Raw genomic sequence first — 27,285 nt, forward strand, 5'->3', positions numbered from 1 at the left:
ATCTTCTGAGATCGACCAGCAAGGAATCCCGCTGGCTGCCAAGGCAATACTTAACTGGCTCAGCTCGCATGAAATGATCTTGCCTGGTGGCGTCTCTCTCAACCGCAAATTGTAGGATTATGGACCCAGACCCCCACCCGCAGCTACCCGCAAGGAAGCTCGCGCGGTTAACCCCAGACGCGCAGCATTCCGCAAGGAAGCTCGCAACCAGAATAAGCCCAGCTGCTAAGAAAGGTAAGCTGATTAAGCCCCTTTCGCAGTACAAAGCCCCAGACCACAAGCTGACGAACATCGCTTTGACGATCGCAGCCGAGGATCAACCAGCAAGAACCGCACAGGTCAAAGCCCAGCCAAACAAACAAGAAAGACCAACCTTGTACGTCCCAAGAGCTAGATCATAGAAGACTTAGAAATAAGGCTGACTAGATCTTACATTTTCTACTACAGAACTCTTGCGGATCGACTCGGACCCAGAAAGAAACAAGACTCACTTGTAAGACTATCGGAGGTGCAAGCACCCGGTAAGCAGAAGAAACAGATCCAATACAGAACAAAGAGACAGAAGAGAAACTGACTCAGAACGTTGCGCGCACAACAAACAGACTCACAGCAATACCACCCGTTCCGACAGGACAAGACCAAGCTGCTACGCTGATTGGTCCCTGTCTCGTCTTGTATCCAAGTTCAGACAGACCCCGATCTCACGATTGACGGTAACAGACCCAGAACCAAGCAACCATACAGAAGGTCCCTAAGCAAGCATCCTCCAGTGTTGCTTTTAGGTAAACAATTCTGTCCGAACTCTTTCTTACTTAACTATTAGTTTGTAAATACAACTAGTTTAACGGAGAAATTATTATTTTAGTTGTTTGAATTCTTTTACAAATGAGGACTCGTCAGCAGCCCAAAGACCCGTAACCCTGTTGGAAAACTCGCTCACCCCACTGGCTTGCCCCCTCTACTTCCATCTGGCCTGCCTCATAGTAAAGGCGCACCCTCTGTTGGTAGCTTGCACTCCCAATTTGAATCTTCAACTACTGTTGCTGCTGGTAAAAGACAATCCCTGACCTCCGACCCCTCTAATCCTAACCGCTACCGTATAGCTCATTCCAAAGTTTGAGATCAGCTACATGCCGCCCTCCTATTTGCTTCCTCTGTTGCTTGTACCTTTTTAAGCCGTCTGTTTCCCCCTCCCTCCTTTTTCAACAATAAAAAATAAAAAATAAAACCACACTGATACTCTTAGTGTACACCAACAGTCAATTCATTGTATCAAAAGGCCCAGCACGCACAAGCTCTCCCAAACATTGAAAAAGCATTTCATTGCATCCTCAGCTCATTCACTTTCCAAGAAAACATAGCATCCAACCATGCGAGATAATAAGAATATAGACACAACATTTGTGAATATACATCTCAACAACCAAAGGGGCGAGGATAGAGGATAGGGTGACCATAAAAACCACACACAACCATCCATACTCTGTGTATTCATTCTTTGTTTTCTTGTACTTCTTTGACAAATTCTTTTTCTGTAGTAGTAGTAGAAGTCGTGCAGGCCGTAGTAGGAGTAGGAATCATACTAACAGTAGTACATACAGTGTAGGAGAAGAACTTTGTAGCCGTGTTGTGTGGTGTGTGTAACACAGGCTTTTTTTTGGGCTCTATCTCTCCGTCTCCCGTCAATCTGAATGGTTAAAGATGCTGTGCTCAAAGTCTCAAATACAAACAAATTCTCAATGTGTATACATGTTAAAGCTGAAATATACATGACAAGGTCCACCCCTATTGTCCCCCTCTTGGTTCAAGGAGACTTTCCAACAACAAGGAGTTGTAAATTCATACCCGCGAGCAATCCCACCATGAATGCTTCCAAGATAAATTCTGGACTGCCTGGGGTCTTTGCCGCTTTCCTTATCTTCTCCAATATAATTCCACTTGGCACCAACATCATTGCACCTTCCTCCGTCCTACTAAAAACCCCGGCCTCTCTCTTCTATATCCTCAGGAATCAACTGCAGCAGATGGCCATGATTTTCATACTCAGTATAAACTATCCCGGCCAGTCTGTTGTAGGGTGGGGTGGACAAACTCCACATTTGGAGTATGGAGGTCATAGTGCGCGGGGAGGATGGAGCAATGGATCTTTAGGCATTCAGGTCACAACAGATTAAGAGTCTACAATCTACCATTGAGCTAGCCTCTTTCATTCAACGTTTGGCGACATTCAGCCCGTTTTATGGTCAAAACCCATCGAGAAAAGCCGGAGCTATTGGGACCACTACCTCCACCGACAAGAGTGAAATTACGTCCGAAACAAACAAAGGCGTATAAGGCACTCCTGAAACTACCCCCTTTACCACCATCTCCTGTCGAAGAAAAAACAGATCCCTTGGACATCGAACGTCCTCCGTCTCCCTTCATATCGGCACTATCCTATATCTTCTCTAAGACAATCACTCGGCATATAGACGAAGGAGTATTGACTTCGGCCCCGGCTCCACCCAACTATTGCATTGTCCAAAATCCCTTTGCATTCTCGATTACGACTCTCATACCTATACCTGAATATCGACCGCAGTTAAACGTACCACAAGACACGTCACCACTCCACTCACCGTCAGATACATTCCCAACAGAGTATTTGTCGAATATCTCTGAGTTCTCGCTAGGTCCAGAATCCCCAATTCCATCCATGTCACAACCCACATCCGAAATATCTCCAAAAGCTAAATTTCTGCAACAACCGGGGATTTACAAGCAAGATGTTGAACCCCTGGCCGCAGATGGATCTAATTTCACCAAATGGAAGCGTAGCCTCAATCGGGTCTTGCTCCTCATGCTCAACATCCCAAATCTCTTTGACGATCTGTCGAATTACACCAAAGTCAAGAGTCAAGAAAACACCAGCATCTTGTACCTTATCCAAATCACCATACACGACGAACTTCACTCAATCACCAACCGCTTCGTTACCAGCACTGAAGCTTTTGACGCACTTCAGACCAACTTCCAAGGACGGTACGGTTCCAACAGATGGAACTCATCGACAAACTTCTCGAGTTTTGAGTTACGGGCCCAAATACTGATCCGTCCCAGGTCCAAGGCTTTTTCAACAAAATCTTTGACACCTTTGCGGATCTCAAAAAGGTGGGGGCTCCTATATCCCCCTTGTTCGAGAGCCTCATACTCCAGGCTGTTTCCCCGGTAACTCCGTTGATGTCACGATCGCAAATGTTTCAGAACATCTCGCTACAACTTGGATCTAAAGAAGGCATTACAGCGAGGGATGTACAGACAATCATTACTTCGGCATACGGCGAAAGCATCAGATTTGATACCGGACAACAAACTAATGTATTGGTTTTCCGATTGTACAACAACCCACCCGGAAACAACGGCTCATCTTGGGGAAACCAACAACAACCTTCTTGGAACACAAATCAACAGCAACCGGTTAACCAATCTGCCACTCGTGGGGGACTTCCAACACAGTCTTGTCAACCTCCAGGCAACCAACAGACTCAGCAACATCCGAATGTGGGAACTCCTGGACATCCAACCGTCGACAACATCTCGGCAGCAATCAACAACATCCGCAAAGGGAATCAAGGTCCAAGCAACCCAAATGTGCACAACGGCAAGCCATGTTCATACTGCAAGGTGCTGGGGCATTGGAGGTCGTCGTGCCCGACCCTCCGCAGTGATGCCAAGCTGCCACCCCCCAACACCCAACTTGGTTGCCCCACTTCTGGTTACGCCCGCCAGGCCACACCACCAAATGACCCACCCACCGGCCTTGATCAGAATGCGGCAGTTTGATCGGCGGTGGGCGCGGATGCGAATGGTGCCGCCGGCGCAGGCACTGTTTTGGATTCTGGGGCGACCCATCACGTGAGCGGATCTTTCCCTATGTTTTCGTCTCTTTGTCCTCTCCAACCGGCTATGAAACTAAATCTTGCGTCAACTACGGGCTCAATGCTGGCTACCCACAGTGGACACCTGAAGATGGCCAATGGGGCTGGTACCCTCACGATTCCGAAGGTCCTATACAGCCCGGAAATGACGGGCACGCTCCTTAGCCTTGGACAACTCATCAAGTCCGGTTTCCAACCTTTCTTTCTCTCCAATCACAATATCATTTTAACTTCTTCATTTGCTTTGATCACGGCCTATTACCAAAACTGCTCGTGGATTGTCACTCCTGATTCTTTTCATTTCTTCCGGCCATCTATAAATCAAGTCTCTACCCGATCATCTTCTAAGATTACCTCACCCGCTTACGACTGGCATTGCCGCCTTGGCCATATAGAACGTTTAGGCGCAGAGGGTCTTTAGGAAGACCAGCGAGTGAGTTAGCACACGAGACAAGACTTGTTGAGACTACCGACGAGCACACCTTTAGGAAGACCAGTGAGTGAGTTAGCACACGAGACAAGACTTGTTGAGACTACCGACGAGCACACCTGAAGTGCAAGAGAAGTTGAAACAGAAATAAGTAACTGAATGAATTTCATGAGAGTGGAATGAAAAGCAGAAAGTGACAATGAACATTTAGGAAGACCAGCGAGTGAGTTAGCACACAAGACAAGACTTGTTGAGACTACAGACGAGCACACCTGAAGTGCGAGAGAAGTTGAAACAGAAATAAGTAACTGAATGAAGAAAGGGAATAGGAGGCAATACACGACAGCTATTTACACGAACATTCAGTTAGGTTTTATTTAGGTTTACAACTTTAATCATCACTAAATGACTGGTTGAAGAGTATGCTAATACTGAGAACTCAATACCCTCCCTTGCTCAAAACCGGTTGATGTTGAGCTTGATGACCAAGTCGGTGTGTTTGTTCTTTGCCAGAGCCTTGGTGAGAAAGTCCGCAAGTTGATTGTTGGTGATTACATAACGAGTTTTAGCCCGTCCTTTGTTGATAAACTCGCGAATCCAATGATATTTAATGGGAATATGTTTGGTTCGTTGTTGAAACATTGGATTGTTGGCCAGTGCGATTGCTGATTGATTGTCGACCAGAAGAGAAAGCTTTCCGTCCAGATTAACATTGATAGAGTCTAACAGCGTGAGAAGCCATTTCGCCTCTTGAGCAGCTTCGAACAGAGAGAGATATTCAGCTTCCGTTGTCGAAGCCGCGACCACAGGTTGCTTGTGAGACCGCCAGGAGATGATGGAGTTGTTGAAAGTTGTGATATAACCGGAGTATGAGTGACGATCATCAATGTCGTTAGCCCAATCAGCATCCAAGAACACCTTCAGATCGTTAACCTTAGACCTCCCGTCCAGAAGAATTCCGTGATTTTTAGTTCCAGAGAGGTACCTGAGTAGATGAATTATTGCCCTCCAGTGAGTGATGCCTGGTGCTTCGAGGTGTTGAGATAGTTGAGAGATTGCAAAAGCAATGTCGGGACGAGTGCACACTGCGAGGTACATGAGCATACCCACCAATCGGCGGTAGTTGGCGCCTATACGTTTGAATTTTTCACGTTCAGAGGGTGTTGCCTTAGTCAGCTGAGTGTTGGGAATCATCGGGACAGACGTTTGCCTGACATCCAGCATGTTGTGATCTGAAAGCACTTTTGTGAGGTATGCTTCCTGAGACAAGTAGAGCTGTTTTTCACCAACTTGAGCTACCTTGACGCCAAGCAAATGTTTCAGTTCACCAATGTCTTCCATTTTGAACCTAGCCGATATGAGATCCTTGAAGCGTTGAACATCCGGACTGACTATTACCATGTTGTCTACGTAGACGTGCACGTAGCATGTCCAAGAGGGCACGTTGCTTATGAAAAGACACGGGTCCGCTCGCAACGGTCAAAAGTTGATTGACTTGAAGAAACTAGCCAGAGCCAAATACCACACGCGCGGAGCTTGACGAAGTCCATATATTGCTTTCTTGAGTCGTAAGCAGTGGCCCGCAGGAACGGCTAACCCAGGAGGAGCACAAAGGTAAACCTCCTCCTCCAGATCACCGTTCAAGAATGCATTTTTGGCAGACCAGGTCATCGAGAGGAGTACATATTCTCCTTGATGACCGGTAATCTGCACTGCACCTGGCCGGTCATTGGGGGATCCAGTGTGTAGACGCCGCTCAATGACCGGGCTGTGCCAGCCATTGGTACGGCAGCCGGAGCTTCTGCCCCTCAAACTTTGTTTTCGAGGGGCTGTGTACCCGATCCGTGAGTATTTGGCAGGTTGAAAGCCCCGGAGGAGCGCTCCCGGGGGAGCGGGAGCCTGCGCTCAGGTTATTTTTTGTGTTTATTTTTCATCCTTTTTTTGTACCCAGCTGAGGGCTCCAAATCCTCCAAGAATTTGATGGAGGGGCAAGGAAAATCCCCTCTGCCGGTTGGCAGAAAAAAAAGTGAGAATTTCATAGTTTTGTGTTTGCAGTGCGCGAAGCGTTTTGAGCTACCGCGCACTGTGGCCGGGACGTCAAGTGGACGCCCCCTGCAGTGCGCAAAGAGTTTTTCTCAGTGCGTGAAGTACATCCGAAAAATAATTAATTAATTAAAATTGGGTTTTTTGGTATTCTGATTGCATGATGATTTTGTGCATCATTTTAGAAGAATTTTGATATTACTTGCGGCGCGTAGAAATGAGTAGAAAAAAACCGGGTACGCACACGGAAAAGGGGGTACGCAAAAACCAGGTACAAACGCGGAAAAACCGGGTACAATTATTAAACCCCTTCTTTTTTGTGTTTTTTTTTATTTTTGGTCAGCAATTATTCCTTGTAATTAGTCAGACAATTGTCTCATAAAATTCTCATCTTTTTCCCTCTGGTCAGAAATTTACAAGCCTTTTCAACGCAAAAAATGATCCCTTGGAAATTTGAATTTATTGGGCCACACATTATTTTTTGCGCGGCTTTTCCTTTGCAAAGGAAATCCTTGCAACAAAAACCCTTTTAAAATTTTATTTTGGTCCACTGCATGGAAAATTGACAAGGTATTTTTTACAAATTTGGAAAAAATGGAACAATCTCCGTAAAATTACAACTCACTCGCAGCTTAACATAGTTTTACATGGCTTCAATCTTACAAAGCATAAGCCTTGTAAAATTTGACCCCCCGTAAACAATACAACCCCCTTGGCAGTGCGGATCAAAGGCATGGACTGGATAGCAGTGGTGAAGAAGCAGGTGAGCCAGGGCAGCTGAAGCGGGTTCCATCAGCGGAGGCACTGCCAGAAAAATTGGCTGGGCTGACAATATCCCAGTTGAACTGGGATGCACTCAACCAAGTTAAACTCGGTTGATCTCAACTGATGAAATGTAAATCCAAGGCCCCTTGGATATTTCTTTGGTTAAGATCAATCAATTTTAATTAATTGGTTGACACTGCCAGTATATTTGGCTGGGATGAAGTCATCCCAGTTTAACTGGGATGCAATCAACTGATTTAAAATGGGTTGATCTCATCCAATGGCAGTGTGAGTGCATCCTAGTTAAACTAGGATGACTTAAACCCAGCCAAATATGCTTGCAGTGAGGGAGCTGGGGCGGAGGCACTGGTGAGAGACTGACTGCTGAGTGCTGGGGGCTAGACAGAGGATGTTGGAGGTAAATTGTTGGAGAGGAGCTGAGCCTGCACCATCTACCGGAGCTCCTCAGTTTTGGCTGGGACCAACTAACCCTTTCGCATTACTAGAAGCGCAGCGGGAAGTGTTAAGTTCTGTGGAAACAAGTAACACGTACAACCCCCCCAAACGCTGGTGGCGTAACTGTTACAGTTAATGCCGCAACCAACCAATAAAGAAGCATATAGCCTCATCTAGCCATAAGGGAAAACATACACTACCAGATGCAGGAATGACCCTGGAACCCGTCCGCATCAAGTGACCCCTGACGGCAATGATGGGAAGTTACATACGTTACAATATCTGAAGCGATTTTTGTAACGTAACTTTTTCCGTTATCTTCTCACCAGTTAAAGTTTTTTTTAACTTGAAGCAAGACCGGGCTCAGGAAACTTAACTTATGATTTTTCATTCCTCCTGAGCCCGGCAGTAACGTAACTTTCTTTTGACAAAAAAAGTGAAATAACGCTCTGGAGCGAGCTTGCTGCCGTCAGTTCAGTGCGCCGCGGCTGTACTGTCGGATTACACGTAAACCGACAGTACGACTGCGGCGCGTACAAACCCAGCTCGCTCTGGAGCAAGCTTGCTGCCGTCAGTTCAGTGCGCCGCGGCTGTACTGTCGGATTACACGTAAACCGACAGTACGACTGCGGCGCGTACAAACCCAGCTCGCTCTGGAGCAAGCTTGCTGCCGTCAGTTCAGTGCGCCGCGGCTGTACTGTCGGATTACACGTAAACCGACAGTACAACTGCGGCGCGTACAAACCCAGCTCGCTCTAAAGCGAGCTGGCTGCCGTGAATAATGTAACTTTTCTAAAAAATAAAGAATAAAAAAAAACAGATAACGTAACTCAAGTGAGAAAAAAAGAAGGAAAAATGCACCTAACGCAACTTGAAAAAGTTAGAAGAAACTTCAACGATAACGTGCTTTTTTTAGTTACGTTAACGTTACTTTGCGTTATCTATAACGTAACCTCCCATCGTTGCTGACGGGTTACATCCGTTCAGGGAAGACCAAAGGAGTTACCGGCTCCAGCCGCTCCCTAGGCAAAAGTCCTCTGATAAATAGGGGAGAGTCCCACTCCTCCTTTCCCCCATTGCTCGGAATCCAGAGCAAACTCTGTCCTCCATAATCTCTGCGCGCCCTAGTAAGCGCTGTCAATGAATTTGCCCCTTTTAATTTTTTCGCCACCACCCGCCCACCCTGGGTCTGAGGTCGTACCCCCCTTGACCTGTGGCGAGATCTTTTGTTTTTGTAAAGGTTTCCTCTCCCTCTGCCACAAAGCCGAGCGGCGCAGCTTTTCCCTCATCTCGAGGTCAAGCTGACGTCCTGTGCACGTCTTCCGGAGTGAGGCACCTTACCCCCGACCCTCACTTGGCCAGCTTGGGAAGCAGCATTCATGCTCTTCCGGGATAGCCTAGGCTTCTGGGCCTCCACCAGAGCCAAAAAAGTAAAGCAATTGAAATATACACCTGTCTGACTAATGTCATGTTACGAAGAACATCTGCATGCCTCTGAATACTAGTAAGAGGTGTTTCTCAGGTCCTGCCGTAGGTGAGTCGAGCCAAGGATCCGCAGCGCGGGAGACCCCCAGGGCTCCCCTGCCCCGCTTGCAATCCCACGCTGTATCAGTGAGACGGATCCTTTGTGGTCATCTGATGCTCAGATTTGGCTCCCAGATCATACTCAGCTTTGGTGCCCAGCTCATGGTCAGATTTGAACCAGTCCTGGACCAGCTTATTCTCAGCTTTAGACCAGTCTTGGCTCAGCTTAGACTCAGATTTGGATTATTATTGTTCCAGTCAATGCTCCACTTTTATCACGTGTTGATACAGCTCATTTTCAGATTTAGATCAATCTTGGCCCAGCTAATGCTCAGATTCATAGCATTTGTGTGCCAGCTGATGCTCAGCTTTGGACCAGCTAATGCTCAGATTCATAGCATTTGTGTGCCAGCTGATGCTCAGCTTTGGACCAGCCTTGGCTCAGCTGATGATCAGCTTTTGAATAGCCTTGGAACAGTGTTGAGTTTTTGACCAGAGAGCCCAAAAAGGGGGCAGAGAATTGGAAAAGATATGTAGGACAGTGAGAAGAGGTTTTCTCACTGGATCAGCTCAATTTGGCAAAAAAAGGGAGAGGAGAACCAATGAGATTTGATTACATGGTCTAGGCTGTATAATATATAGACTAGATACATGTGGCAAAACTGTGGTTGAGAATAAATTGAATAAGAAACTTCTCACAATCTTTGTGACAGGTCAAAAGGAACATCAATATCGCCATCAGTGAGGTGCACAATCTAGTAAACTGGAAAGCTAGCAATCTATTCTAATCAGGGAACAATTTCTACAAGATAGTAAGAAGAGCAAAATGTGTTGAGATACCAATATGCTTATATATCATAGGTTGTATGCTTCAATCAAAACTCCAGCAATCTTGTATTTAGTCCACACTATATTACTGTAGTAGTTTTCTCCCCAGTGAATCAGAGCCACATTATTCTCACTCACCAAGTATCACAGGCCTGTCAGCCGTGAGCTTTGGTTTTTCATCGTGCGTTCATCGCAACAGGTTATGAGGCCCATTCGCTCACCCTGCTCGCGATCTCGATTTCTCATCAACACTCGAAATCGATCTCTTGCTATTGTTCTCGCAAATATCCCGGCTCCTCAAGATCTAGAAGTTTTCGTCGCCCACAATCATCTTAAGAACATGCCCGCTCGAACGGTTCAGAACCCCTCGGCTCTCATCTCAAACGTCCCAGTCCTTGACGGGAATTCTGTCGGTTTTCCAGCTTGGCGCACCCGGCTGGAGGAGCTCTTCGCCATCCAAGGGGTGCATGACATCGTTGTAGGCAAGCTTCTTCGCCCTGAAACGGACTATAAGGACAAGGATTCGAAACCGATATCTCAAGGTTCTCACCGTTTGTACTACGCCGAAGAGTCCGGCTCCGATTGGGATGCATTATTGGATGTAGCTAGAGCGACTTTGAAGATGACACTGTTGATTGATCTTGCCATCAGATACAAAGACGTCAAGCCCGTCAGTACTCTCTTCAAAACCATTTGTGATGCCTACAAAAAGAACACACGAGCAAGAAGGATGATGCTCCAAGACGCTTTCTGGACCGCCCGCCATGATCCTAACAAACCGATTGCTACGTGGATCTCACGAATTTGCAACTCGGCTTCCGACCTGAAGTCGGTTAAACTATCTCCTGCGGACCAACAGGTTTGCGACCGTCTACTCCGTGGACTAGACGAAGCTTGGAAACCAATTCGTGACCATCTCGTGTACTCTCTGAACGAGATATCGCTTGATGACACCATTGGGGCGCTTGAAGCACACAAAGTATCGATGCAAGTTCCGTTTGATCAAGCTCCAGAATCGTTTGCTTCTCCGGCTGTCGCGAAGAAGAAGAAGATTGGCTGCTGGAACTGTCGCAAAATCGGTCATCACTCCTCAGTCTGTCCCAACTCCGCTGCCAAGAACAAACAGAAGGCTAGATTTGAGACTTGTGCCGGTGCGACATCCACGGTACCCTTGGGAAACGGTGGCCCTAGCAATGAAGAAGATGAGGACGATGATTTCGACGCGGAAATCAATGTCGTTTGGGGATGAAACCCAAAGTAGATATATTGACATTCGCAGGATCGGCAACTCCGGCAAATCCTGAAGGCTAATTCCTCTCCGGTGGTAGTTGGTATACTTGTTGTCATGAAATCTCCCTGTCTCCAATCGCCAATGGATCTCTGGCCCGATTAACCTTATGATTTTTTTTCTTACTCTGCTTACTTTACTCCTTTTTTTTTCTGTCCCCCAAATGAAGAGACCCTACTAGACATTATAATTAGAAGTAGTTCTTCTGATTAAATTAGTTTTGTTTTCAGCAAGGGGGTGTGTTGAGATACCAATATGCTTATATATCATAGGTTGTATGCTTCAATCAAAACTCCAGCAATCTTGTATTTAGTCCACACTAGATTACTGTAGTAGTTTTCTCCCCAGTGAATCAGAACCACATTATTCTCACTCACCAAGTGTCACAGGCCTGTCAGCCGTGAGCTTTGGTTTTTCATTGTGCGTTCATCGCAACAAAATGACCATGGATAACAGCAAACCACATAGAGAGGGGGCAACAATATAAGTGTTGGATTATGTATATATCTTTGATCTGAAGACAAGTATAAAGAGGAGGATCAAGTAGGTGGAGATGGTGAAGAAGGGATTTTAGGGATGAGTCAAGACAGAATTCCAACAAACAGCTGAGCATTGAACAGCCAATAATCAGCTTTGGACCAGTATTGGCTGAGTCAGCTGATGCTCAGATTTGGAAAATTCTTGGCCAAGTTGTCAAGCTTTGGACCAGTCTTGTCCCAGCTGATGCTAAGCTCTGGACCAGCCTTGGCCAAGATGATCTTTGGACAATTTTTGGCTCACCTGATGCTCAGATTTGGAATATTCTGGTTTCAGAAGAATCTTTCCTTTGTATCAGGCTTGGCCCCTGGGCAAGCCAACACTCAACTTTGGCCCAGGCTCAGCCAATTCTCAATGCTCAGATTTGTCTGAGCATCGACCATATTGTCCCGAGCTTAACCAAGCCTCTCCAAGGATGCGCAAAGGCCGGGCGCGACCACCCTCCCGCCAACAAGGGAGGGACTTGTGCCACATGAAAGTTCCCGGTTGTCCGGGCTCGGGAGCCCGCCTGTAGAAATGACGCTATCCACACTGCCTAGCGGCCTTCATCTCAACGGTGCCGCTGGAAGAGGCTTGCATCTCCATCCGGCTTATAGCTTTATACTCGGTACATTTAGAGCATCTCCACCGCGGGCCCTAGTTTGGGGTTGCTAAAATTCAATCTTCGGGACTGCGCAGCAGGTTTTACCGCCCCAAACTGCTGCGGCATACACCGCGAGCCTCCAAAGGGAGTCTCTAAAAATCACTGACACGCCACCGATGTACATGTATTCCATGACGGGCACAAACCGGTCATCCAGAACGAATGCACTTTGTGCAATGACCATCCAAGGTGGATACATAAATAACACGCCTTGATGGCCGTCACTAACCGGTCATCCAGAACATTTGCATGTTTTTTGATGACCGCCTTGTTTGATGGCCTTCCATGGCGGTCATCGAGAAATCATGAAGTGGACTCACCTCAATGACCGGTACAAACCGGTCATTGAGGATTGATTGGTGTGTGTGTGGCTGACAACCGGTCGGTCGCTGCTGCGATGGCCGGTTCGTTCCGGACATCGAGAGGAGTAATAACTCCCCTCGATGGCCGGAACGGAGCAGTCATCGAGAGGATAATAACTCTCCTCGACGGCTGGTTTGTTCCGGTCATCAATAGGAGCAATAAATCTCCTCAATGGCCGGTTCGTTCCGGTCATCAAGATGAGTAATAATTCTCCTTGATGGCCGGTTCTTTCCGGTCACCGAGAGGAGCAATACATCTCCTCAATGGCCGGTTGGTTCCGTTCATTGAGATGAGTACATATTGTAAGATTGGTTCCGTTCATCGAGGAGGTGACCAATGGAGTTTCACAATGTTGTTGTTATGTGACAGTGTCTTTTGGGTCGTTGGAGAGAGTCTCTAGGAGTCCCTACACCACGGGTGAAGATTCAAAGTTTCCATCCAGAAAATTTACTGGATGGTAGGAAAACCCAAAAACCAATCGGAATCGTTCCGGTATGGTTGAAGGACCAAAAACCGATCGGACTGCTTCCGGTATGGTCAAAGTACCGGAACCATTCCGATCGCAATTCGGGTAGCGTCCAAAATGGAATGAAGTCAAAATTGATTCGACTTCATTCCAGGAAACAGACCATTCCGGTTTTTTTCCTGGATTTTCCCCGGAATATTTCCGAATATGGCTGACCACACCTCACAGAAGCATGGTCCTATATATATAACAGCGCCCCCATACCACAGTGTGTCTGGGGCAGTTGGCAAGGAGCTTGGTTGGGGTGGATCAGAAGCATGTTGCATGTTCAAGCCTCCCTTTTGTCCACCCACCTTGCTGAAACCTTGTTTTGAGCCCTCCAAAACCTGCGACGGCCCGTAACCATTCCGAATTGCACACGAAAGCACTTCGGAAGTGCGTTGGGGATCCAAAATAATTTTGGATTGCCTTCCAGTAGGGTTCCTGAAATTTTCCAGTGAAAACGCCAACCGTCTGGCGAAGGTCCCCCCTTGCAGGCAGACCAACCGAAATGATATCGGCTGGCAATCGAAATCATTTCGTTGAGCTTCGCCCGTGGTGTACATGTACGGACTCGGGCATGAAATTTGGGGACACCTGTAAAATTTTGACGCTAATAGCGCCCGCGGTGGGTCGGGTTGAGTCGGTAAATTCCAACTAGAGACCCAATTTAAGGGCCCGCGGTGGAGTTGCTCTTATCCCAGTATATGCTGACCAGTGGTGGACAAACTCTATATATGCTATCCATCTATAACAGCAGACGCGAGAATTTGGAATTGTTGATATTAATATTATCCCTTGATTGGGCTAGATTTGTGTTTTGCAAGGGGCTATGAATGGATAGAGAAGTGTGTACATTGATCTGCTTGAACTCATTTACACAGTAAAGGGATGATGGTACAGATTAAGATTGACCGGCATCAAACCTAGCCTTGCTTGCTGCAAATAACAGTTCTTGTTGTGCAGCAAGTTCGTCCTGTGTGAACGCAGATTGATCGAGCTTATTCTTTCTCTTCTGGTTGTCTTTCTAGGTAAAGATTCAGGGGTGTTCGAGGATGTTAGAAACCGAAATGGACGCGTGCGGGAAAACACAGCGAGGGGAGAAAGAAAAACATTAATTTTCCACTCGAATGTTTTTGGCGTGTATTGGGTACGTCCCAATGAAGTAATGCTAACTTTGGCTTGTGCTTTGTGAACCCGGTTAATATCTTCGACTTCATCTATAAAATCATCAAATCCAAGTTGCTTTGAAAGAACACGAGCACGGATCAGTAACAATCCGATGGAATAAACATGAGGACGACGAGAAGTGTAACATTCGCGCAAAGTGTTGGATGGAACATACTTTGAGTGCAGATGTGATGTGCTCGGGAGAAATAGTTTTTTTCGCGTCCTTTTCGCAAATCTCATTGGCTTCCGAAGAAATCAGGGTGATAAATTCTGAATCCAGGAGGCAAAAGTCAGAAATCCAACTCGTGGGTTGAAGAAATTTCTCGGAGTAGTATCGTTGTGTGATTATTGGTATAGCTTGTAAAGTGATAAAAGCTGATTACACAATTTGTTAAAAAAAATACCTTTACAGCATTCGGCGACCAAGTCCTTGGTATCCTTCGAACAAATTACATCTTCCGGTAGAATCTCTGGATGAATATTCGAGCAAACAACAGAGAAAACAAGATCAGATCAATACCCTCGAGTAAATGATTTGATAAATTGCACGCGTTGATCTACTGTTTTCGAGAAGAAAAAAAAGAACGATTTATGAATAGCTCAACCCAAGCTACACAATTCTGAGCTGCAGCATGCAGGAAACAATGAGTAAGTGAGGGGGAGCTGAGGTTAAATCACCTGAAATGAGTTTATTAACGGTAGCCCGAGGTAAACCTACCTCATCACCAGCCGCGCCGCGTTCGTTATCGCTCATGATTAATTCGATGGAAACAAGGTGATGGGATGGTCCGTTGAAGATGAATGATGCTTGGTGGGTTGAGGACCAATAATTGGCGCTCTGCTCGAGCGAGCGGCAACAGTCCATCGACTTCGAGGCTGTGGGAATGGGTTATGTAATCAAGCCTTGCTCCAGACCCGAGCCTAGCCTCAGGAGCCTCTCAAGCCAAGACGTCCGCGGGGGTCTGCTCTCCCGCGGGACGCCCTCGGGGAAACAGAGTTGAATTCCAGGATAATAAAAAGATGCAAATAAATATGTACAACATATTTATGAACACGTAGAAATTTGATCCAGGGCCGCTGAAAAAGAAGCATTGACTGGGTGTTGGTAGCATGGCTCTTGCACAAATCTTGGTCAGAAAGTGCAGTTTTACTCACTGCCTTGGCGGTATCTTGGCAAAAGTGAAAATAGGTCTGAAGGCTCAATTTTTGCCCAAAACAGCTGGCTGGTTGATGGAAATTTAAGCAGATTTTTTTGGAAACAACAATTGTCCATGTAGCTTTTAGTTTTGGAGGTGATTGCTTCTCCTGTCTTTAAAATGCACAAGGCAAGACCCACTACTCCAAGTTATACACTATGATAGACCCTGGTTGTTTAATATTCATCTTGGTTGATGAAGGTGTGTTATCTGATGAACAGGAACTCCCCATATTCAATCAACCAGTATGACCCAACCAGAGGATCCAAACAAGTCAACAACTGGTAGCAGCCTCCCAGACACCATATGACCAGAATTGCAACCTCAGGACACATGTTGAGCATGGCTGGTATAAAACATCCTGCTGCACAAGGTGGGCCATTATTTTTTCAAGATGGTTGTATTTGTGGATAGATTTTTTGATTTTGGTGTGGGGATAGTCATATGATGTTGAAATATCAAAATTGGGCACTTGGGGTGGCCAGCAAAGAGGACTTCTTTTCTGGAAGGCCAGACTTCAAAGCATTGGAGGACTTCTGTCAAATTTGAATAAATCTGGAATTTCAGATTTTGCGGAAATCTGGAATCTGGAACTCTGGCTCACTTCAAGGGACTTTGGGGACCTAGATTTCCTTGCAAGAACTGAGTCTGTCAGCTCAGATCTGACTTTCCAGATCAACAGGAAGTCCTCCAATTGCATATGGAAAACTAACAATTGGGCCAACTTTTTCCAAGCCAACCTTCCAAATCACATTGACCTTTTTGGGCTGTATTAATCAAGCTGTTTTGTACTTTGTTTTGTTGATTAATTGGTTTGTTTTGAATGGAAAGAGGTTAAAGAAGGGGAAGCTTTTTTGTTTTGAGGGGGGACTGGAAAGACACAGACAGACAAAAACAACAAGAGAAAGGAGGAGGAATAATGATAAATCAAAGCAAGCCAAACACACTCAAACATCAACTGGTCACTTTCATATTGAAAAGAATCACATACATACCACGCGGGAGAGCGGAAAAAAAGGGGAAGTGATGGAAGGAGAAGAAAAATGACTTGAGCTAAACTAATCAACTCGGAGAAAAGAAAATAAAACGGGATAGAGAGAAAGATAAATAAGGCGTGTAAAGTATGATGAGAATTGTTTTGAGAGAGAAATACGTAGAAAAAGTGGGCCGGATAGTAAGAAATTAGTTAACTTGTTTAGGTTTCGTTTCGAGGTGTAGGACGGAAGGATGGGGAGAAGGCAACGGAATGGATAGGGAGTATTACACATAGGTTCTTTCTTTTGGACTTTCTTGGGTTCAAATTTACAAATATATGAACGTCTTGTAGCCAAGAGAAAAAGAACAAAATTAGGAGGAAGAAGAGATGGCAAAAGATAGGACGAATCGGCCAGACAGTGGTTCATTCCCAGTACGACGTCCAAACCCAACCACCCGACTGGCCTTTCGATTGAATGTATTTTCTTCTGTCCAAATTTTGATTGAGGAAAAGAGAGAGGGTGAGGGGGGGGGAGTTTTAATTTTTTTTTATTTCAAGGCTGCTAGAGGGTCGAAAGAAATGAACGAGGTGGGTGAGAATGAGGAAGATCCTAGTTGATTTCCAAGCCCAACATCTCGACGACTTTTTTGGCCAAAGTAGCAATCTCGACTTCGCCAGAATCTTCAGCCTCAGAAGCGCTTCCACCCTCGCCGTCTGGATGAGCGGCGTCGGCCGAAGATGTACCACCTGTACCGCTAGCACTTCCATCGTTTGTTAGGGCTAGTTGGGTCACTAGCGGCAAGATGAACTTCGAGGATCGGATGTGGTTCTCTAAGAAATGTTCGCCTGAATCTAGCAATTGTACACACGTCCAGACCGCAATGTGCTGGAATGTCGGGTCGCTGGATTCTAGAAATCGAACCAAGTATCCTTCTAGCCCACCTTCTGGTTTGTCCCAAACTGAATTGAACGCCGTATAGTCCTCGGCTAGATATCGCAATGTAAAGCATTGATTAGATCTATCTCATTGTTAAACAGATGAGTAGAAGAAAGTCAATACCTTTTGAAGAAAGGTTGCCAATGGCAGCTGCGCTGTTTCCTTGAACCTCAACACTGACACTGTTTGTCAAAGGAATCAAGACCTCCAATATGCCCAAGTCCAAGAGATGTCCTTTGATGTCTTCGCTCAGTCCGAGTACAGCAGCGCAAGCTGTCATCTCACTTTGGACGCTCAAGGGCACACTCAGGACTAGTTCTTTGATCCGTTCAATAGCACCGGCTTCGACAATTGCAGCTTTGTTCTTTTCTGAGGAGGCTGCCAGATTACGGAGAGTTGAGATGGCGTGGCATTGGATTTCCTCATTCTCGTCATACGCTAGAAGCTCAATCAACGGATTTAAAAAGTTCGCCTCAATAATCGGTGATTCGTTTTGTGGGGTGATCGATACATTGCGCACACATGCCGCCGCTGAGAGAATTAGAGGTAGGAATGAGGATCGCAAAAGCCGGAGGAGTGGGGGCAGTCCACCACACTTAACGATTTCAATTTGATATTTTTCTGTAGTATTGATTGCAGGCGGGTGTCAGCAAAGTCAATCCTCTAAAATCATTATCAAGCCTGCAATACTGACCATCAGATGCCAGGTTGCGCAATGCAAGGGCGGCCTGACATTGAACCTTCAGACTTGGACTGTCCATCAAGCCAATTAAACTGTTGACTAGTCGGGGTTCACCCTGGGCGAGACGCTTACGGTTGGCGGTGTCGACGGCGATGTTGCTCAGCGCAGTGGTGCAATAGTATTGGACGTCCGTGTCCGAGGAGGACAAGAGCGAGACTAAGACAGGAATCGAGCCAGCGTTGACGAGTTGTTGACGATTCTCATCCGAATGTGTCATGTTTAACAAAGCGCCTGTAGCGTTGCGTTGGACTCGAGTATCTTTCGAACGCGCCAATCGAGTCAGAGGAACCAGGGCACCAGATTTGGCAATCTTGGCTTTATTGTCATCTAGTGTTGTTAGATGAAGAGGTGAAATAGTCAACAAAAGAGCTTCAACAAGACGTCAATCAAGAGATGTAGAGCTGACCGTGAGTGGCCAGGTTGGTTATACAGCCGACGGCATTGCATTGAACTTCGACGTTGGGACTTAGCATTTGACGGATCAAGGGTTCGAGCCCACCCAGCCTAACAATAAGCAGCTTATTCTCAGCTAGAGGTTTGATTGACGGAGATGAAAAATGTTAATGTGGGTGATTGAATCTCGGTGGCCAGCGAGGGAGCAAAGTGGTCAGTGAGGATGCTTAACTGTTGACGGCTAGATTGCCCAACGCAGCGCTGGCAGCGCGTTGAACTTCAGTGTCGTGGGATTGAAGTAAAAACATGATGGGCTCCAAAGTGTCTCTGCCGACTTCGCGGACGTCCTTTTCGGTGATTTCGGCGAAAGCTAATGCGGCTGAGCGTTGGAGGTCTACATTGTCCGAGAAGGATAAGGTCGAGAGTGATTTCAATGGTTCACCGGTGAAAAAGTTGGTGTCCGTCCGTCCTGAATTTCGAGCGAAAGAAGTAGCAAGCGGGTCAAGAAGTAAGCCTAGGGTTTTCTCGGAGTGAACAGAGACCGAAGAGAAGCGAGTCTCTTTACACACGTTCGAGGAATTGAAGTAAGCTTGCAACCGCATCTCTTTCGGGTTCGAGTAGGAGCGGTTCATATCCGGATCCACGGCTGTGACCTGTAAATGCCAACGCAGGTATGATGGTCAGCACGGGCGCATAGCTTGAGGAGATTAGATGCAAGCGAGTAAAAGACCGACGACCACAGCTACAGCAGGATGACAGCACGTTTCCCATCTGATTGGTTGAGGATGTATGCTAGATGAGGGGTGGGTCGAGGCTGAGGGCGAGTGGAGCGAGAAGAGGAGAAGGAAGAAAGAAAGAAAGGTGAGGATGGATGGTGGGAAGTAGAGCTGGGCAGGAGTTGAAGGGTAATCAAGGATGGTTTAGTCAGTTTCTGACAGGGTTTCGGGCACACCCGAACTATATTCAGTCTTTTTTTAATAAAGACGGCTGTTTGGCAATTCAAGGTTCATCAACTGGCGCCCTCCGCTGGACAGCTTGCTGAATATGTATGGAATTCGACGCGAGGAAAGAAATGCAGTGAGAGCTGACTGGATCAGGAGAGACGACGCAGACCCGACTCTTTATACCAGCAAAATCGATAAAACCATCTTTCTCAGAGGAGCCTTAAAAAATGCGTCCATACAGCCGTCATCACAGTCAATTCGGAATCTGAAACCTCACGCAAAAATACAATCTATAACGGATGTATGTACGACAGCAGAGACCTCTTGTTGGCACAAAAGATCTGGAGGAAACCACCGGTGGTCATTTCTGTGTTTGTTTGGATACAATTATGAAGATGTATGATCTGGTCAGATTTTCGCTACCGAATCCCGATAAGAAATATGCAGTTTATCAATTCTCGATGAGTGGCCAACCCCATTCAACTCTCGTATATATCTCAAAAGACTTTTTTCACACTTGAAAGCTTGATTCTGGTTAGGTATCAACACTACACCCTTGGAATAGGAGACTTCATACCGGCACGCCTTTTGGTTAGCTGGGCAATCTCCAGTGGAAGGAGGGATAGAGAGATCAAAGCTCCTCTTCCAAGGTGAGGGGCGTAAACTCTTTTCAGCACTTTTCCCGAGAAAATCAAGGGCAACCAACTGTGTAATGTAGCAGAATTCCGGTGATTGCCCTATCCTTCCCGAATGACACCTGCAGAAACACGTCGCAACAAATTAGCCACTGCCGGCCTTCGGTGACAACTGCTGCTCAAGCCCCAACTAGAAAAGTTTCAGTTTGGGACCAAAGACAGCCCACGTAGAGTCCGAATAAAGCTGAGTGATCTTCGAGGAATTCATCCTCGAGTCAGCAATGGTGGTTTAAAGAAGCTTAAATATGTGAGCCAAGATAAAGCCAGAAATTGGTGTAAGAACTCATCATTTTGGCCAAAGGGTGGCTTGGCCTGCAGTGAAGCTGATCAAGGATTCTGGGAACTGCAAGACATTTTTTCCACTTTCTCTATCAAGCAGAAATAAGTTCAACTTATTTGGAGTGAGACTATAATGTACGTCGATATTTTAATTACTCTTTCTCTCTTTGAAAAATGGATCTTGTCCAAAACAGAATTAGTAACACAATGGCTTCCTACAATCTTTGTATCTACAAGTTTGTATTTCAACAAATCAGATCTTTTGTTTGATCAATTGATAATTTCCCACAAGGTTGCCTTTGGGATTCTTAGGATTATTGTGATGAATGATTTGTTCTTCATGGGCTTCAGGATTACTTGCCGAGTATGGGCATGACTGTTGTCACTGCCATCACTGCAATCAGACGTTCGACGTCACGGCGACGTCTCGGGAGGTGAGGAGCGAGGCGCCCCGCGCCGCCAGTGCCCGCCGGAGCGTGTGGAGCGCCGAGAGGCGCGGAGACTGCTTGAATGGGCCCGGCCGGGTAGTACATACCGGGTTTCCACATGTTATGTACCAGCAACTCAAGGCCCGTCGTCGAACGGAACACGAATCAGGAAAACGACCGTGATGGCCCAGGACAAGAGGCGCGAGAAAATTCCATCGATTTCTGATTCAGGGTCAGACTCAGAAGAAGATGACGACCCGATTGTAAAAGTAAAGCTTTTGAAATTATTCTTGAGGGAAATTATTCTAGGTGAAAACTAATTCTTCTTATATTTTTTCTTTTTGAAAAATAGAGGATTCCGTTGTTCTTCAACTCTACGCCAGACTTCTCGCTGCCCTCATTTGCACATTTCAAACCAGTCCTCCTAGACGACGAGGGTAATCAGAACGAGTCCCAACAACAACAATCAAACAAAAAGAAGCGGCCGAAAACGTTAACGTTGTTGCAGTACCCATTCAAGAGCCAGAACCCAAACTCATCCCATCCATTGTTGCCACCTTCATTGCAGCCGGATCCGATCCATAATCCGCAACAACAACCCGCGCCGATCCATGCGAAATATAAACCTGGAGTTCGATCGCTTCGATTGGATGTACCTTTGGAAACGAAAATAGGTATTAACGAAAACAGGTTCTCTGATGAACGGGCAAGGGAATTCGCAAAAGGGCTACAAGATAATAAAAACAGTCAATCGAGCGGTTTCAACAAGAAGCATCATCATACGGTGACTGATGACGAGTGCGACCCCTTGGATAAGATGTCACTAGGCTCAACACTAATCCCGGAGCAGTCGAATTATGCGGTCGGCGTTCTCAAACGTGGTAGCATTGAAGATGGCGATGATGATGAAGATGATGAGTTACACATAGTTCCGTTGGATCAAATTCTGCAGATGAGGCCAAACCTGGACTATCTAGATCAGTTGGACCAGATCAACTCACAGGCAGACAAACAAGCGCGAAGGGAGCAAGGGCTAGACAGCGATGACTCCGAGGACGGCTCTGAGAACGAAGAGGTGGATGAAGAGGCTTTAAAGAAAAAGGCACTGGCTAAGAAGAAATCGGAAGCCAATGAGGCGAAAGCCCTCCAAGTTTCCGTCATTGCTTCCGGAGATGGCGATCGGGTCGGCGCCGGTCTTCGCTCTGGAGGCCCTCTGTTCGCCCCTCTAAGAGCCGCCGAATCCGAAACTCCCATCAATTTGATTCATTATCACTCTGAAGTTCGTACTCTTCCTCCTCGAAAACCTCATATTTTCTCTCTCCAGTCTTTATCCCGGATAGTGATCTTCAATCTGACTGTTTCTCTGCTCGTTTGCTTCTCTATCATCTCAGACTAAAGAAGCCGAGGCAATCAGACAAAAGATGTATTCATCTAACAAAAGTGAATTAGTTTCCATTTCCTCTTGGACCGAACTTCTAAAAGTGTAGCCAACTTTACATCCCCATGCACTGTAAATCTTCCAACTTCGTCTGTTGCGTTTTATCAGAGTAATCTCCTCCAGTTGCTCTCTCATCCATGAGATGAGCCTTGCATCTGACTCACGCAAAACAAAAATTAAACATCTCTCTAGTAATGTGGACGTCTCAGCTATCCATGGTACTCATTTTTTTGTACTCTCAGCAGAGTTCAAAAAAATGAGTCTCTTCAGCCTTTGATTCATGAAGGGAAAGTCATCCTTTCAACACACCCTTTTATGTACTGACAACTGTGCAAATTACTCATATAGCTTTAGAGCCAATTTTGAGGCCTTGATGAACATTTTTTTTTTCAAAAATGGAGAAGTTGCTCTGATTTTCAGGGGACACCTATTCCTGTGCATCTTGCCATATTAAACACCTTAAAATTGACTCTAAAATTTGATTTTTATCCTATTTGAACCCCCCTACTGTAAACCTGCGAATATGTGACTTTATTGTCATGGTCTTCAAGGAGTAGGATTCCATACACTTAACATGCTTCACGTAGGATTGATGCAACAAGCAACAGGTTGCCTATGTGTAGATAACATATGTACAGGTTTGTGGGTCAAGTGATGGGTGTCAGTTTGACGTGTCACAGTAATATATGGTGGGTTATACTATGTATTTGTTGGTAAAGAGGGTTATGTTATGTACCCATATGTAGAGATGACTGCATAGGTATCCGCCTGATCCGGTCACAGCCGCCTCTCACTGCTCAGTGAACTGTTGCCCGCTGGCTTCCTTCCCCCCCAGACTCGGAATCCAACCGCTGTTCAACCACCGAACCGCTTGGCAAGACCACACCCGTAAGCGCCACCTCCGATCCCCTTCCAGTCATCGATCGATATCCAACCGAAATCAGTTCATTTCCTCACAAAGCAGATAACGATTTCTTCTGATTTTTAGTCAGCACATTCGAACCACCAAACACCCGACCAAAACCGAGTGGTACGTCAGCACCTCTTGACCATACCTCAACCATCTTTTTTCCCATCATCCCCTCTGCATGTCCCTGCCCGACCTTCCTTACCAGCTGGTCGACGCTCAACACCACAAATTTCGGTGCTGGAGATAGTGGCTTCACTCTGCTTGGGTCGGGTGACGTGTCCGATCAGCTGGCTGCCGATGGCGATGATAGCCATGATGGCCTGCTGGCCGCTCCTTGGCGTTCTTGTCGAGAGTGAAACAACTCAAAACCATCTTCACACTCGCATCTCTCCTTTTCAGCACTCCACAACCCTAATTCCGGCCCTCTTTCTTTCGGCCAATCTGCTGATCTATCCATCCGACCCTCAACTATCAGTTCTACTCCTATTTTATATTTATTATTTCACTACGACCCACCCCATCCCATTCCCTAGCCCCAGCCAGACTGCGCCAATCGTTGGGGAAGGCCATGGAACCTTATCTATCTTAAACCCCCTCCCCTCTGTTGCTGTTCCCAAAGCATATGCCCACTTTCATAGTTCTTACTCTGAGCTTGTCTTTTCGTTAGCTTCATACTCGTCCCAAGCAATCTGTCTTGCCGACCAACTGTGAGGCTGATCCCCTAACTCCCTTTCGAGCTTTTCAAGAAGCTCTTCACACCCCCTGCACATTTCATGCCGCTGTAGTCCCCTTCCTTACTAACCAACCGAATCATCCTTGCTCCGATCAGATTTTTCGACAAGAAACCATTTCGTATCTTTCAAAATCATCGACCATGTCCGCCCAAGATAAATTCAACTATTACATTGCTCAGATCGACAAGGAGGTGAGTGACTCATTTGAAGCAAATCCAGGTGGTTGCGCTTTTCGTTTTCCTCCAACTGATCGATCGAGATGGTTTGTTCGCTTTTCTAGCTCTCGAAATACCCAGCCTTGACCAAGCTCGAGCAACAACTCCAAGTCCCCAAGGCATATGGTGTACTGGGTCTCGCCGGATTGTTCTCGATCTTCATCTTCTTCAACATCTTCGCTGGATTCTTAACCACTGCTCTCGGCTGGGGTTTACCCGCTTACTTTTCCATCCAGGCCCTGGAATCTCCCAGCTCAGGCGATGATGTCCAGTGGCTAACTTACTGGACCGTCGTGAGTCAAATTTCATTTCTGCCCCTGCTGGTCTGCTTCCTGTTTTCTAATCCACCATTACCATGCTCGATCCGCACAGTTTGGTTTCTTCAACATTATCGAGAGCTTTGCCGATATCATCCTTTACTGGTTCCCATTCTGTATGTCACCGACATGCCTGTTTTTTTTTTCTTCTTCTGCCCCTTAGATCCTGGTATCCAACATTGCTAATATATGTTTTTCGGATAATCTAGACTACACCTTCAAGTGTGTGTTCATCGTTTGGCTCATGTTGCCCCAAACCCGCGGGGCCCAGACTGTCTACCACAAGGCCTTGAAACCGTTGGTTGCCAGTACGGCATCCAAGACCAGTGCCCCTCCAGAGACTGCCCCTCAATAGTAACAATCATGTTCGTCTTCTCCCATACGTAATCGAAGGCATTTTTTCAAAGACTCTAGACTTCAATTCTTACAGAGACTGTCCTCAACATACGTTCCCTCGATTTGTTTTAGAAACCAAAAATAAAAGAATAAAAGAAAACGTTCCCCATCCATATGCATATTGCATCATCTAACGGTTTAAGTTCACTCAGGAGATTATCAAGTATACAGGCCTCACTTGTTATGTCAGCTTCGCTGGGGTTTTCGTGTCATGAGTGGATGCTTCTTAGGTAGCTGTTTGTATTGAAATCGTGCACAGATGGGCTATTGTACATAAGTGACTGCCCTTGTTCACCCCTATAGCCAATCCAGTACTATGTTTTCCTGCTCTCTTTTTCAATCGCAGATCCTGTTTGTTCAACTTTTTTTGGTTATCCCGTTTTTCCATATCCACTGCTAGCTATTTGTTTGCTCTTGTTGCCTCGTCTATAGAAAAGCATATCATTTCCATCAGTGTGTTCAATGTCTGAGCATGTCCATCCATTTCTCGTTTCACACATCTCTAGGGATCAGGATGCGAGTACTCAAATATCTTAATATTTTTTTTTACCCTTTTTTATGTCACTATTACTCTATGGGTTTTCCTCTTCTCTTGAACCAATTGAAGCGAACTTAACAAAGTCCCTTGAGACTTCGGGGGAGCCTCCGTCAGGCTGACTTATCACAAGTCCCTCGCTTCAGAGGGCCCTGGTACAGCCTGGGCTGGCACAAAGCGCCTTCGCGCGAAGCGCAACCTCCGAAGAAGGGACTTGCAGGTAAAGCTAAAAATTTGGCTTGAGAGCTTTCAGTGTTTTGGTGGGAGTTTTTTCCCGCTCCCCTTTCAGGTGTCTTCTCCTTGTGTATTCCTATTGCCTGTGGTGCCAGATTATAGGCCTGATTTTTCTCTTTCTTTTGGTGTCAATCACCACTTTTTCCCCCTTCACAAACGAGTTTTGTCCATAATATATTTCGGCTCCAAGCCGATGATAATGCCGGCGTTATCATTGGCTTGAAGCCAAAGGACAGCCAGAGCAGGCTGAGCTAGATGTGCTGCTTCTTGAGCTGGGTGAGCTGGCGCGTGAGATGGGTGAACTTGCATGTGAGCTGGGTGAGCTGGGTGCTGGCGCGTGAGCTGGGTGAGCTGGCGCATGAGCTGGGTGAGCTCTAGCCTAACTAAAGCCTCTCGAACGGAGGGGGGGGGGGGACCCCCACGTCCCCAAGGGACTCTCCGTAGGAGGAGGTTGCGCTTTGCCCCAGCCCAGGCTGTACCAGGGCCCTCCGAAGTGGCAAGCTTAACTAAGCCAACACTCGTGGTGAGCGGGTCTGGGCGGCAGCCCAGTCTCACCAGAGAGGCTTACGTGCAAAAGCACAAAGCTCGCGTGAGCCGAGCGTGATACAAACTTAACACAAGCGTACCCTCCTCGGGGGAGCGTAGCGACCTCCAAAGGAGGGACTTGCCTCTAAAGTCGCATGTGTCAGCCACAGAGTACATGTCACAGTACCTTACACGTACCAAGTACCTGCAATTGTTCACATTACATATAGTACATTCCCTTTACACCTTTATTACATATGTATATCATTAGATACAAGCTTAAGAATGTACTCTTGTTATACATTACATTATATAACCATAGTTAAATACAGTTACCATAATGTAATGTTGTTATGAGAGTTAATTTACGTGCAAACAGTAAGATTACAATACATTGTAATATTACTGCACACGTGAAATACCCCAAGACTGGTATCACTCATTTATCCCCTGTTACGCCTCAGTTCCCATTTACATAACATATTAGTTATGGTATAAATACATAAACAATACACGATGTAATCCAATTCAAAGAGCACTGAATGGAATTACTGATTGGTTATGATCAGCTAGTGTGCACAGCTACTGATCTAGGATCAGTACTGATCATTACACTGCCCTGAGCATTTCCAATGTTGATCCTCTTGAGGATCTGCTTCCCTTGAGCGCTTCCAGTTCCCCCCTGGTCCTGAAGCGCCTCCAAGCGCTTCATGTTCCCTCCTGCTCATTCCCCCTCTATATAAACACGCCCTCCAGGACTGTTTATCCCTCAGAATATTATTACAGCAAGGTCTAACACATACATAGTTAAACAGTGCCTTCATTCTCACCCATCATTCAATTCAGGAATACCTTCAACTCTTGATTACCCTTACCTTTCTATAGGTAAAACCACAAACCCAAGTTGAGTTATTCCTTGGAT

The 27,285-nt window shown here is 46.2% G+C and overlaps 3 protein-coding genes across 3 annotated transcripts; 1 reads left to right on the forward strand and 2 right to left on the reverse strand.

Annotated features, from left to right (window-relative positions):
* Positions 1 to 14,203: 14,203 nt before the first annotated feature.
* On the reverse strand, positions 14,204 to 15,334 carry PtA15_7A724 (uncharacterized protein; the record flags this gene model as incomplete). The annotated part of the gene is made up of 5 exons (XM_053171361.1): positions 14,204 to 14,326; positions 14,476 to 14,544; positions 14,645 to 14,739; positions 14,874 to 14,939; positions 15,148 to 15,334. 5 exons carry the CDS (start codon positions 15,332 to 15,334, stop codon positions 14,204 to 14,206), a joined length of 540 nt encoding a protein of 179 aa, XP_053022550.1.
* Positions 15,335 to 17,251: 1,917 nt separating this feature from the next.
* On the reverse strand, positions 17,252 to 19,484 carry PtA15_7A725 (uncharacterized protein; the record flags this gene model as incomplete). The annotated part of the gene is made up of 7 exons (XM_053171362.1): positions 17,252 to 17,628; positions 17,702 to 18,199; positions 18,273 to 18,647; positions 18,727 to 18,849; positions 18,946 to 19,182; positions 19,283 to 19,366; positions 19,448 to 19,484. The coding sequence occupies 7 exons, from the start codon at positions 19,482 to 19,484 to the stop codon at positions 17,252 to 17,254; spliced, it is 1,731 nt and encodes a 576-aa protein (XP_053022551.1).
* A 1,757-nt stretch (positions 19,485 to 21,241) lies between these two features.
* PtA15_7A726 (uncharacterized protein) lies at positions 21,242 to 25,028 on the forward strand (the record flags this gene model as incomplete). The annotated part of the gene is made up of 11 exons (XM_053171363.1): positions 21,242 to 21,328; positions 21,412 to 22,338; positions 22,451 to 22,499; positions 22,690 to 22,715; positions 23,333 to 23,385; positions 23,486 to 23,527; positions 24,075 to 24,114; positions 24,237 to 24,332; positions 24,422 to 24,649; positions 24,729 to 24,789; positions 24,883 to 25,028. The coding sequence occupies 11 exons, from the start codon at positions 21,242 to 21,244 to the stop codon at positions 25,026 to 25,028; spliced, it is 1,755 nt and encodes a 584-aa protein (XP_053022552.1).
* Between the last annotated feature and the right edge of the window lie 2,257 nt (positions 25,029 to 27,285).

Source organism: Puccinia triticina, chromosome 7A, assembly GCF_026914185.1.
Source record: "Puccinia triticina chromosome 7A, complete sequence".
NCBI classification, from domain to species: domain Eukaryota; kingdom Fungi; phylum Basidiomycota; class Pucciniomycetes; order Pucciniales; family Pucciniaceae; genus Puccinia; species Puccinia triticina.